Source organism: Nomascus leucogenys, chromosome 12 (assembly GCF_006542625.1).
Source record: "Nomascus leucogenys isolate Asia chromosome 12, Asia_NLE_v1, whole genome shotgun sequence".
NCBI classification, from domain to species: Eukaryota; Metazoa; Chordata; class Mammalia; order Primates; family Hylobatidae; genus Nomascus; species Nomascus leucogenys.
In genome coordinates, this window is record NC_044392.1 from 98,152,615 (window position 1) to 98,165,989 (window position 13,375).

General features: G+C 37.0%; 1 protein-coding gene across 1 annotated transcript in view; it reads right to left on the reverse strand.

The window, feature by feature from the left end:
* MSH4 (mutS homolog 4) overlaps positions 1 to 13,375 on the reverse strand; it is a 133,057-nt gene that overhangs the window by 110,992 nt on the left and 8,690 nt on the right. The window contains exons 3-5 of the mRNA XM_030823466.1: positions 8,078 to 8,238; positions 4,459 to 4,569; positions 220 to 335 (exon numbers count right to left, since the gene is read on the reverse strand). Coding sequence (XP_030679326.1) covers positions 220 to 335; positions 4,459 to 4,569; positions 8,078 to 8,238 — 388 coding nt within the window. The remainder of the gene's footprint in view (positions 1 to 219; positions 336 to 4,458; positions 4,570 to 8,077; positions 8,239 to 13,375) is intronic.

Consider the following 13,375-nt stretch of genomic DNA (forward strand, 5'->3'; position numbering starts at 1 on the left):
AATTTTAATTAACTATTTCACTATTTCAATAATTACTATGTATTATGAACCAGGTAATTTTCCAGGTGGTAGGAATGCAGCAGAGAACAAAACAGACAAACGTCCCTGCCCTTGTGGAACTCACACTGGAGATTTATTTACTTTCCTTAAGTTATAACTTACTTGATATGATATTGGTAGCTGTGGGCTAGTAAAAAAATAAATAAATACATAACTTACTTGGACTGAACCTCCATTAGGACAGTGCTGAATTCTGCTATGCATAACTGTTCAATGTACTCTAATCCTTTTGTTTCATTGAAGTATTTCCTTTGGATAGTAGTGAAATTAACATTCTGAAAAGAAGTTTTAATTTCAAAATGAAGTTTGAAGTGCCATGCGCTTGCCCAAAACTGCTTTCTTAAACACATGCTAGGTAAGTGGCTTAAATATTGTATAAAAATTTCAACATTTAAATAAGAACTTTTCTTAGTTATTTATATAGAAAGAATGATTATCCTTGCTAAGTGAATTATAGTAGTTTGTTATCTCTTATTAGACCTTACTCTTATGAGATTTAATGGAATATGTTAGATACAATAATAAAAAATAAACATGACAGTCTATGCCTTTTAGTAATTTTTTGTATAGAAATAACATTTCATAGTTTTATATTCATCTTTCCATAGTCTATCATAATTGAGAAAGGGTAGATTCTTATAATGCCCCAGGTGAAAAGATTAAAACACCAATTCTACCTATGATATACTATTTACATAAAGTGAATTGACTTTATTTAGAACAAAGAGAAAATTATAATCTTTTTGAGACAGGGTCTCACTCTGTTGCCCAGGCTGGAGTACAGTGGCATGATCATAGCTCACTACAAATTTGAACTCCAGGGTACAAGCAATCTGCTTGCTTCATCCTCCTGAGTAGCTGGGACTACAGGCACACACCATTACATCTAGCTGGTTAATTTTCTTTTTTTTTTTTAAGCAGAGACAAGCTCTCACTATGTTGCCTAGGCTGGTGTCAAACTCCTGGGCTCAAGTGATTCTCCCACATTGGCCTCCCAAAATGCTGGAATTCTGGAATTACCAGTGAGACATCAGCACCCGGTTGATAATGGAACTTTTAAAAAGCATCAAGTTGTTAAGTGAAAGGTTTACCTCCTTTGAATAAAACTAATGGTTAAGAAAAGGTAATATGATATCAATGGACTATGTAAGAGCTGTTAATAATGAAAAAATACCATGACCAAGTAGGGACATATCTTATTAATTCCGGTTTTCATATAAATAAAATTCTGAAAAGTCAAGTAACTTTTCTGATATTATACAGTTGATCTGTGCCAAAGCTGAGACTTAAATTTAGATTTCTTTGAAGTCCATTTTCCTTATACTTCATATGGCTTTTGATTTAATGCAGGTCTTTTTTTTTTTTTCTTAAGAGAGGGGTCTCACTATGTTGCCCAGGCTAGATTTGAACTACTGGACTCAAGTGATCCTCCCACCCTGGCCTCCCATGTACCTGGGACTACAGGCACATGTCACTACACCTGGCTAATGAAGGTCTTCTTATGGTAAGTGTAGTCATAATAGTAATAATGATAATAATAATATTGAATTTCCCCTCTGCTTAGAATACTTTTACCTCAAATACCTCCATGGCTTGCTCCCTCACTCCATTCAGAACTTTGCCCAAATGTAACCTTATCAGTGAGGCCATCTCTGATTACCCTACATAAAATATCAATTTTCTAGGAGGCTGGTATCTCCTATTGTCCCTAATTTACTGATGAAAAAACTGAAGCTCCAAGAAGTTAAGTGTCTTGCACTAGATCACTTAGAGTCAAGATTTGAAACCGGGACTATCTGACTTTTCTATTCTTAAGCACTATGCTATACTGCCTTACTATTCAAATGTACTGAAATTATGTTGTTTTTGCCTTTGGAGGACTTATCCCCCATTCCATGTGATTCTGGAAGGCCTAGCTATCATAGTATTCTGTGTCCCACAGCGAAAGGATTAGTCAATCATAGTGTATCTACCCCCAGAAATAGTGATTACTTTAACATGTGAGAAACTGAACAAAGCGGGATCAGTCAGCATCCTTCCCTGGAATTCATACATGGACAACAGAATAAAGAAATTGTTTTCCCTCTGGGTTAGCTAAGCTGAGATGACATCAGCCTTGAGCCATTAGCAATCATCTTCTTAAATCTCACAGAAGTAAACTATCTGCAGTAGAAAAAGGATGATATGGGGAATGAGAGTAGCGATAAAGATTCTCTCTTTGACCAAACTCTACCTGGGCTACTATGAGCCTTCTTCTCAACTAAGCCTCCATCCGGCCTATAAAGACTTGAACGAAACACTAACATTGTTTCTAACTGCTCAAAGCCACATCGCTAGGATGACCTTAGCCTCTCATAAAGTGCCAGCCTAAGAAAACTCAGGCTGCCAAAAAAAATTTACTGTTTATTCCACTTAACACCTAAAGATAGGGTCCCTGTCTCCTATCCTCTGTGGGAGAGTAGGAGCCTAACTTCGGTAAGTGCCAGTTAGCAAACCCAGATTTTTTGTTGTTGTTGTTCTTTTGAGATGGAGTCTTGCTCTGTCGCCCAGGCTGGAGTGCAGTGGCACAATCTCGGCTCGCTGCAACCTCCTTCTCCCAGGTTCAAGTGGTTCTCCTGCCTCACCTTCCCCAGCAGCTGGGACTACAGGCGCATGCCACCAGGCCTGGCTAATTTTTTTGTATTTTTAGTAGAGATGGGGTTTCACCGTGTTAGCCAGGATGGTCTTGATCTCCTGACCTTGTCATACACCCGCCTCAGCCTCCGAAAGTGCTGGGATTACGGGCATGAGCCACCGCACACGGTCTTACTTTTTGTTATAGTAATTTTTCACTTCCCTGACTCTACTGAGCTTGTGCTTACTCCTCCTTATTCCCTTATTCTCCCATTAAAATGCCCAGTATAAACTGAAGTTCAATTCAGTCCACCCTGGACTCTTTTCTCTGTTGCAACAGCATATTACTGATTAAAATATTTAGCTAGTGTTTGGCTTTATTTACCTTTGACAGTGGGAACAGGATCTGTTCAACCATTGACTTCCCAGTTACATAAGCCAATACATTTCCTTTTTTGCATAAGGTAGTTTACATTAGATTTCTCTTATTTATAACCAAAAGAACTATAAGGCCTAATCAGAACAACAACAAAACATGAAAGTTGGAAAGGTATGGATAAATAGGCGTAATGAAAAGAAGTATAAAGTTATAAATGAAAAAGAACAGATAAAGTGATTCGTCTAACAGACAACAGATTTAGAATAGGGACTACCTCTGGCAATGAGTCAAAGGCAGCTCATCTATACAGGATCTCTAAGAGTACCACGACAAATCTTATATGACTGCAGATGCTGAATATACTAGGAACAGGAAAGGAACTCACTGGACTCCAAACCTCAGCTTGGTTCCAAATGTGTTAAAGTAAAAGATAAGTCTACAAACATAACAAAATATAGTATATTCTGAAAATAATTTGCACTCCTAAGGAATTATTCCAACTGCAATGCTGTCTACTTGGTTTGGAGCCACAGCCCCCATTCTTGTTGGATAAGGTTCCACAGTGCTTACCCACCACAGTCCTACAGATGGACACTAGAGTAGCAGGCTAATTGTAAGGCAGTACATGTTATCAGGGGAAGCTGAAACAATTCTGTAATACAAATTAGATTCCCTATAGAAAAAGGTACTTGCTGATAGGTGCTATCCCCTAAGAACTTCAATTCCAACTAGTCTGACAGCAGAATAAGTAGTTTCCAGGAAACACATGTAAGGGAAACCTATGCTTTCTCTATGGGTCTGCCCCTTGTATGCTCTGAGAAACGTCCTTATTACCTAAAACATTTTTTCTTTTGTTTAAAGTAGATCGGGGTGCCAAATCAAATAAGTAAATTCCCTATCATTTTTATTATCTGTATTAACAGTCCCTTAGATTAGGATTTGTATTTAGTGATTACTTTAGGACTCTAAATATAAAGTTACTAAAATTATTGTTCTTTATAATGATATTATTAAGTAAATTTTAAATAAAGTGATTAGGGCCGGGCACAGTGACTCACTCATGCCTGTAATCCCAGCACTTTGGGAGGCCGAGGCGGGCAGATCACTTGAGGTCAGGAGCTTGAAAATAGCCTGGCCAACATGGTGAAACCCCATCTCTACTAAAAATACAAAAATTAGCTGGGTGTGGTAACACACGCCTGTAGTGCCAGCTACTCGGGGGGCTGAGGCAGGAGAATCGCTCGAACTCGGGAGCTGGAAGTTGCAGTAAGATGAGATCATTCCATTGCACTCCAGCCTGGGTGACAGAGTGAAACTCTGTCTCAAAAAAATAAATAAATAATAAATAATAAATAAATAAATAAGTGATTAGATCTTGAATGTTACAAACAGTAAACATCACTTACCTTGAAATTTTCTGTGATCAGAGTGAACAACTTGGTGGAATTCCCCATAGCACAAGCAGTATTTGACATTATTATTTCCAAAGGTGATAAAATTTTAAGTTTAGTGATCACCTGAAATCATTTGAATAAATAATTTCTTAAATAAAGCTTAGGAAATAAAAAAGTTTCATATTTTTCTGAGATAAGTACTTAAAATTAATTCATAGATACACAAAATTATAATTGTCCTAATGATATATTTCAATTAAAATACGTTTCTAGCCAGGTGGGTTCACACCTGTAATCCCAGCACTTTGGGAGGCTGAGGGGGGCAGATCACTTGAGGCCAGGAGTTCGAGACCCACCTGGCCAACATGGTGAAACCCTGTCTCTACTAAAAAAAAAAAAAAAAAAAAATACAAAAATTACCCGAGCATGGTGGTGCATGCCTGTAATCCCAGCTACTCAGGAGGCTGAGGCATGAGAATTGTTTGAGCCCAGGAGGCAAAGGTTGCAGTAAGCTGAGATCGCACCAGGCACCTTTGCACTCCAGTCTAGGCAGCAGAGGGAAAATCTGTCTCAAAAACAAACAGACAAACAAACACCACCACCACCACTGCCAACAAAATATATATGTATATATATTTCTAATGGTAGTATATTAAACATATATCTCCTATATAACTACTAATATAAAATACTGTCATAAAATAGCCTATATTTTACTCACAATAGTTTCTAACAGCCTTAAGTTCAAAAATTAATTTGAACTTATCAAATATATATTCCCAAAATTGTTTTTAAATAAATTCTTACACTTAGTATTTTATCCATCTCCATGAAAAATATAAATACATCCAATAAGGGTAACTATGGGCCAGGCGAGGTGGTTCACGCCTGTACTCTCAGCACTTTGGGAGGCCAAGGCGAGTGGATCACTTGAGGTCAGGAGTTCACAACCAGCTTGGCCAACATGGTGAAACCCTGTCTCTACTAAAAATACAAAAATTAGCCAGGCTTGGTGGTGCGCACCTGTAATCCCAGCTACTTGGGAGGCTGAGGCAGGAGAATTGCTTGAACACGGGAGGCAGAGGTCGCAGTGAGTCAAGATTGCGCCACTGCACTCCAACCTGGAGTGACACATTGTCTCAAAAAAAAAAAAAAAGGGTAACTATGGCAATACAATCAGTATGGCCACACTGGTACACAGATTAAGTGTTGAAAAGTACATAAACACAGATGAGAAACATCTGCCTCATGCCTTAGCTTTTCATAAAAGAAGGTGTATTTCTTAAAACTATTCTAAACACAGAAATTCTCAATTTGTCTAACATTCCTGTTTTTTAAAAACTTTTTTCCTACTCTTTTGAAATTGTATAAAAGTATAAAATACCGACAGATGAAGTTAGTATGCAATAGTAGTATCATTAAGGTTGTTAGGTATAATAAAAAATTAATTATTAGGAAAGGGAAGTCTATATACTGGAGGACTATAAAGAGGAACTAAAGGAAGAGAATTAAAAAATAATGAAACACTAGAAATAAAACACTAGATCACATCTTCAAAATAATAATTGACTAGGCTCGATGACTCATGCCTATAATTCTAGTACTTTGGGAACCCGAGGGGCAATTCAACTTCTGAGGGGGCAGGATCACTTAAGTCTAGGAGTTTGAGACTAGCTTGGGTAGCAGAACAAGACCTCATCTATACAAAAAATATTTAAAAATCAGCTGTATGTGATGGTGCTTGCCTGTGGTCCCTGCTACTCAAGAGGCTGAGGTGGGAGGCTGCAGTGAATCATGATCATGCTACTGCACTTCAGCCTAGGCAAAAAAGCAAGACTTTTTAAAAATAAAATAAAATAATAATTGAGTTAAATAACATAGAAATTAGGAGTAAACTATCTCTACCTGATAGATCATGCAAATTCCCATGACAACAGGTGAGTGGCCCAAATGAATGAGTGATATAAAATGAAGGCAAAATAAGAAGTGAAGGCAAGAAGTTAAGAGGCTAAATTCTGACTGATCTAAGATACTAGTTTTCTTTACCTCTGAAAAAATAAAATTCAAATACAGTTCAGTGGAAATAATCCTCTGGAATTAGCATTATCATGGGTTTGGGCCATAATCCTGAAAGACACAATCTCAAATGCCGTAATCCTGAATGTCGAAATCCCAAAAGAGCAAAATCCTTAAAGTCTAAAAATCCCCAAAATCCCAATACCAAAAGACCAAAATCCCAAAAACACAGTTCTGGAAGAAATAACTTCAAAAACAATTTTAAAGATATTGATTTGCATTTTTAAAAGGGGATTTATTTGAGAAACATATAAAAACATAACAGTACACTTTATAGACCACTTTACGGAAGGCAATAATAACATATTTTTGCAAGTATAAACACTTAAGTGTACTAATGACAGTCACACAGGTATAATAACAGTTATGAGCAGACAAACTATATTCACAAAAAAATTAGTCAAAAAATAGAAATTAGTCAAAAAGCAAAATGTATAAATGCATATCACTATGGTTCGTAATTGTCTGCACCAAGCTTCATAAATATGGTCATCTGAAATACCACCAGGGACAACCTAAGTCTTTTGATGAGATAGATCAAAAACTTCTATGGGTCACCACATACACAGTTGCCTGAAGAGCTGAGATTTCAAGAAATAAATTTTATCTTCCATAAATAAATGATGTACAAAAAGGTCATGTCTTCATTTATCAAAAAAATTTCAACATTTTTACGTATATGCACAATGCTTACACACAGTCAATGTTGTGATAATGAACTTCTGTGGAGTCAAATTTCTGATGTCCAAGGCAGCAGCAGAAAGTCTGTCCCAGCTCTCAGAGAGAGACCAATTCAACTTCTGTATTTGCTCTCTCTGGGCCCTGGCCAATTGCAAGGTGCCCACCAACACTGAGGGCGCATTTTCACCACCTAGTCCACTCAGACTCACACACTAATCTCCTCTAGAAACAACCTCACAGACACAGCCCAAATAATGCTTTACTAGGTATTTTTTTAATACAGTCAAGTTGTCACCTATACTTAAATCCACAAGTCCATCCCTTGCCATTTTGGCACCCCTATGCATCTCCTTAAACCATACCTAATTTCCGAATAAAATAACAAGGTAGTAGTTCTGCCTAATATGATGTGTCTAACATGATGCAACTATCTTGTGTACAACCAAAAACGCATTAATCCCTTCCCTAGAATTAAGCTTTCAGGATTTCAACATTAGGGATTTTGATCTTTCAAGATTTGAACATCGGGATTATGGCATTTGGGATTGTGTCTTTAAGGATTATGATCAGTACCACATTATCACATATATTACCTTTGGAATAAATCCAGAAATTATTAATTTGAAGATGTTAATTTTAGAAACTAATACTAACAATAGCTTATTCAAGTAACAGTAAAACACATTCTTTTTGGACAAAATATATTTAAAAAATAAAAATCAGATATAAGACAATTTTAATGCAGAGTATTTACATTGACATAATAATGAATAACCTTTATTCTACCAAAAAGTAAACAAATTGGGAAGGCACTGACTTTAAAATCTAGATACTGCCTAACAGAGCAACCATTTTCTGGATCATTAATACTTACCTTTGCATATGTTGTGTTGTCTGCAAACTGGGATAGTATAATTTGGGGGTTTTTTAAATCAATACTTGCCATTCCTATTTCACCTCTGGCAAGTCCTCTCCCTTCTACAACAGCTACAATAATTGATGGGGAGTGTGCAGAAATCGCAGATGAGGATGAAGCTATAAATTTTTAAATAAAGAAAAGACATAAACATTGATAATAATCATTTCTATTTTTTAAATTTTTTTTTGTTTTGAGATGGAGTTTTGCTCTTGTTGCCTAGGCTGGCATGCAATGGCGTGATCTCAGCTCACCACAACTTACGCCTTCTAGTTGAGATTCAAGTGATTCTCCTGCCTCAGCCTCCCAAGTGGCTGGGATTACAGGCATGGGCCACCATGCCCAGCTAATTTTTGTATTTTTAGTAGAGACAGGGTTTTGCCATGTTAGTCAGGCTGGTCTCGAACTTCTGACCTCAGGTAATCCACCCGCCTCAGCTTCCCAAAGTGCTGGGATTACAGGCATGAGCCACCATACCCAGCCTGATAATAATCATTTCTAATTCTTTCACATAAGATCTTAAAGCATATCTAGTCTAGGACATGGCTACTGTATTAACAGACAAGGAAATAACCATTTTTTTCTCATCAAAAAATAACTTTTCATTACTAGACCAAATAAAAATGTTAATTCTCAGAGTATTTTGCCAAAACTTGACTTCACAATTAGAAATGACAAATTTTAAATTGTCTTATTTTCTATGTTATTGGAATGGAGTCATAAAAGGACTTGGGATCAGAAAACAGATTATTTACCTTATTCTGTCATTTAAAAGCTATTTGGAGGTTGGGCGTGGTGGCTCAACCCTGTAATCCCAGTACTTTGGGAGGCGGAGGTGGGTGGATCACCTGAGGTCAGGAGTTTGAGACCAGCCTGTCCAACATGGCAAAACCCCATCTCTACTAAAAATACAAAAATTAGCTAGGTGTGGTGGCGTGCGCCTGTAATCCCAGCTACTGTGGAGGCTGAGGCAGGAGAATTGCTTGAAACTGGGAAGTGGAGGTTGCAGTGAGCCAAGATTGTGCCACTGTACTCCAGCCTGGGTGACAGAGTGAGACTCCGTCTCAAAAAAAAAAAAAAAAATAACAGCTATTTGGGGCTAGGCATGGCGGCTCACCTGCAATCCTGGTACTTGGGAGGGCCAAGGTGGGAGGATTACTTGAGCCCAGGAGTTTGAGACCAGCCTGGACAACATAACAAGACGTCAGCTCTACAAAAAAAAAACTGACAAATAGCTGGGTGTGGTGGCGTGTACCTCCACTGTCCCAGCTACTAAGGAAGCTGAGGTGGGAGGCTTGCTTGAGCCCAGAAGGTTGAGACTGCAGTGAGCTGTGTTCACGCCACTGCACTCCAGCCTGGGTGACAGAGCAAGAACTTCTCAAAAAAAAAAAAAAAAAAGATTAAGCATTATATAACTATGAATTCCAATTATGAGATACCTCTGTAATGTGGAAATTAAAATTATAATAAAATATCCAACATTTATAAGTGCTTACTAAGTGTCAAGAATGCTCTAAGTTCTTTAATTAGTTTAAATCACATAATTATTACAACAATCCTATCAAATAGACACCATTATTTTCTCCACTTAGTTATAAGGAGACTGAGGCATGAATGTAACTGGTAGAGACAGCATTTGCACCCAGGCAGTCTAGCTCCACAGCTGGTGCTATGAACCATTACATACATTACTGATTTTGAGATCTGTGCCTTACAAACTATGAATGCTCAGGTAAATTTTTTAAACTTTTAAAGCTACCATTTCTTTATCTATAAACTAGAAATACCAGACTTTTCCACAAGATTATTATAAGAATTAATGCAATAATATAGAAGTGTTTTATAAAGTATATAAAATTACTCAAATATAGGGCATATGAAAAAAGTCAGACTAAAAATTTCTTTTTTCTTTGTTTTTTATTCCGGACTAAAAATTTCTAAAATTTTATTTTCAAAGAAGCAAACTAGTCTTTTGTTCCCTTGTCATCCTTTTAATTAACTCCTTTTCCTCCCTCTTTTCCCTCCCTGACCTGGATTCATTTCTTCTTCCATTCTTCTATTACAATGCCCACAAAAAGAGTATTTATGCTATCTGAGTCAGCAGTAAACTTAAGGATTCACTTAAAAATCTATGTGTTCAGGTCTCAGAAACCTTTTCCCCATGAATGTTATGTTATAAATGGTGGTTATGTTTATATTAAATCTACAGAAGACAGTTTAAGCTCTGTAATAGAATATGACCTTCCTATTTTTAATTAGAAAATAAATACCAAGTTCCAGTGGAAATTCAGTACACATAGAAGACATTTCCTAGAAGGTTTTAAAAGTACATTTATGCTGTTATGTCTCCGTTGTAAATAATATAATAATGAGCATCCTAATGCATAAAGCTTTTTTCTGGTTTTCTTACTATTACCTTAAAATGCACCCTTAGAACTCAAATTACTGAAACAAACCATTTTTTTAAGGATCTCAGATATATTGCCAAATTTCTTTTGAGAACTGGACTAATTTTTAATTCCATCAATAGTGTATGAGGAAAGCCAATCTTACTGTATCCTCATCAGTACTAACTTCTAGAATTTACTATGACTATGATTATTGGCTAATTTAATGGACTGCCACTTAAATCTGTATTTTTCAAAGTACTACTGAAATTGAACATAATTTAATGTATCCATTGTTATCTATAGTTTCCTTTTTAGAAATGTTTGCATCATTTTATACAATGTTTACTAGGTCTTAATGTTTTTCAGTATCTTTTTATGAGGATTGTGTAAATCAATGATAGTAATTTATAGTTGCTATCAATCTTGATACTTTTGCTATCTCAAAAATTTCTATTTTTGCGTAGACAATCTTTCTCTGTATAATTTCTTTCATTGCTTTTCTGCTAAGAAACTCCTCCTTCCTTGAGATATTCTATATTCATTACTATTTCCTTATAATTTTTTTGAGGGTTTTTTTTTTTTTTTTTTTTTTTGAAAGAGGGTCTGGGTCTGTCACCCAGGCTGGAGTGCAATGGCATGCAATCATGGCACACTGCAGCCTCAAACTCCTGAGGTCAAGTGATCTTCCCACCTTAGCCTTCTGAGTAGCTGGGACCACAGTAACGCCACCACAATTTTTTATTTTTGTTTTGTTTTTGTTTTTTATTTTTTTGTTTTGTTTTTGTTTTGGTTTTGGTTTTTTTGTGTTTTTTTTTTCGAAACAAAAAAAAAAATTTATTTTTTTTGTAGAGACGAGGTCTCATTTTGTTGCCCACGCTGGACTGCCTTCAAGCAGTCCTCCCGTCTTAGCTTCCCAGTGTCGGGATTACAGGCAGGAGCCACCAAGTCCGGCCTGTTCATTTTGATCTCTCATCTGGGCGGAATTTTCAGCAGTACATTTGGTTGTTTACCATGTCTGGAATGAGAGATGGCCAGAAATACAGATTTAGATTCATTTATAAGCAGTTGCTAATGGTTTACCTAGATGGCTGGGACTTGGAAGAAACATGATTGAAAGATTGGTGACAAGAACATTTGAGGATATGAATGGATCTCTAAGATTGGACATAAAATTTAAAATATTTGCACTCCATGTGAATGTCCACCAAAGGACATCCATTGTAGAGGAAATTCTTAATCAAGAGGACAAAATAATGCAATCTATACATATCAGTTAGCCTCTTATTTCAATTCTCCCTAAAGGATCTATTCGTTCAGTACAACTATACTTTCAATCAAAACCTCAATATGTTTTTTGGTGAAGCTTGAAAAATTGGCCCAAAATTTATATGGAAGAGCAAAGGGCCAAGAAGAACCAAGACTCCTCTAAAGAAGAATAAGGTGGCTTGTGGAGGGTACGGGTGGTAGGGCTATCCTACAGAATATCAAGACTTATTATAAAGCTAAAGATGGTGTGATATTGGCACACACCTAGACATAATGACCCATCAGTGCTAAAAAAGAACTGGAAACATAGAAACTAACAGAAAAGGCCAGGACCGGTGGCTCATGCCTGTAATCCCAGCACTTTGGGAGGCCGAGGTGGGCAGATCACAAGGCCAGGAGATCGAGACCATCTTGGCTAACACGGTGAAACCCCATGTCTACTAAAAATACAAAAAATTAGCCAGGTGTGGTGGCGGGTGCCTGTAGTGCCAGCTACTCGGGAGGCTGAGGCAGGAGAATGGCGTGAACCCAAGAGGCAGAGCTTGCAGTGAGCCGAGATCGCACCACTGCACTCCAGCCTGGGCAACAGAGTGAGACTCCTCAAAAAAAAAAAAAAAAAAAAGAAAAAAAGAAACAAACAGAAAAGTCATCAAAATATTTAGTATTCAGAATATATAAAGCATTGCTACAAATCCAGAAAAATAAGCTTAAAGAAAAATGAGTAAAAGACATGAACATTAATTTCACAGAATATTATTAAAGATATATAATCCAAAAGTACAGAAAAAGATAATCTCACTAGTAATCAGGAAAATGCAAACTCAGATTATAGGTAGTATTTTACAACTGTTAGGTTGAAAAATATTGAGTCCAACAATATTAAATGTTGAAGTGGACTATTACACATTGTTAATAAGAGCATACCATAATAACCAATAAATTAACCAATAAAATTTATTATGATTATGATTATTGGCTAATTTAATAATAATCTTATGATTATGATGGTGATTATTATTAAATTAGCCAATAATCATAATACATTTTAAAAGTTAGTAATGATAAGGATAGAGTAAGATTGGCTTTCCTCATACGCTATTGACGGAATTAAAAATTAGTCCAGTTCTCTGACCGGGCGCAGTGGCTCACACCTGTAATCCCAGCACTTTGGGAGGCCAAGGCGGGCGGATCACGAGGTCAGGAGATCGAGACCATCCTGGCTAACACGGTGAAACCCTGTCTCTAGTAAAAATACAAAAAATTAGCCGGGCGTGGTGGTGGCCGCCTGTAGTCCCAGCTACTTGGGAGGCTGAGGCAGGAGAATGGTGTGAACCCGGGTGGCTGAGCTTGCAGTGAGCTGAGATCAAGCCACTGTACTCCAGCCTGGGCGACAGAGCAAGACTCTGTCTTAAAAACAAAACAAAACAAACAAACAAAAATATTAGTCCAGTTCTCAAAAGAAATTTGGCAATATATCTGAGATCCTTAAAAAATGGTAATTTTGGCCAGGCACGGTGGCTCACAACTGTAATCCTAGCACTTTGGGAGGCCGAGGTGGGAGGATCACTTGTGGCTAAGAGTTCGAGATCAGCCTGGCCAA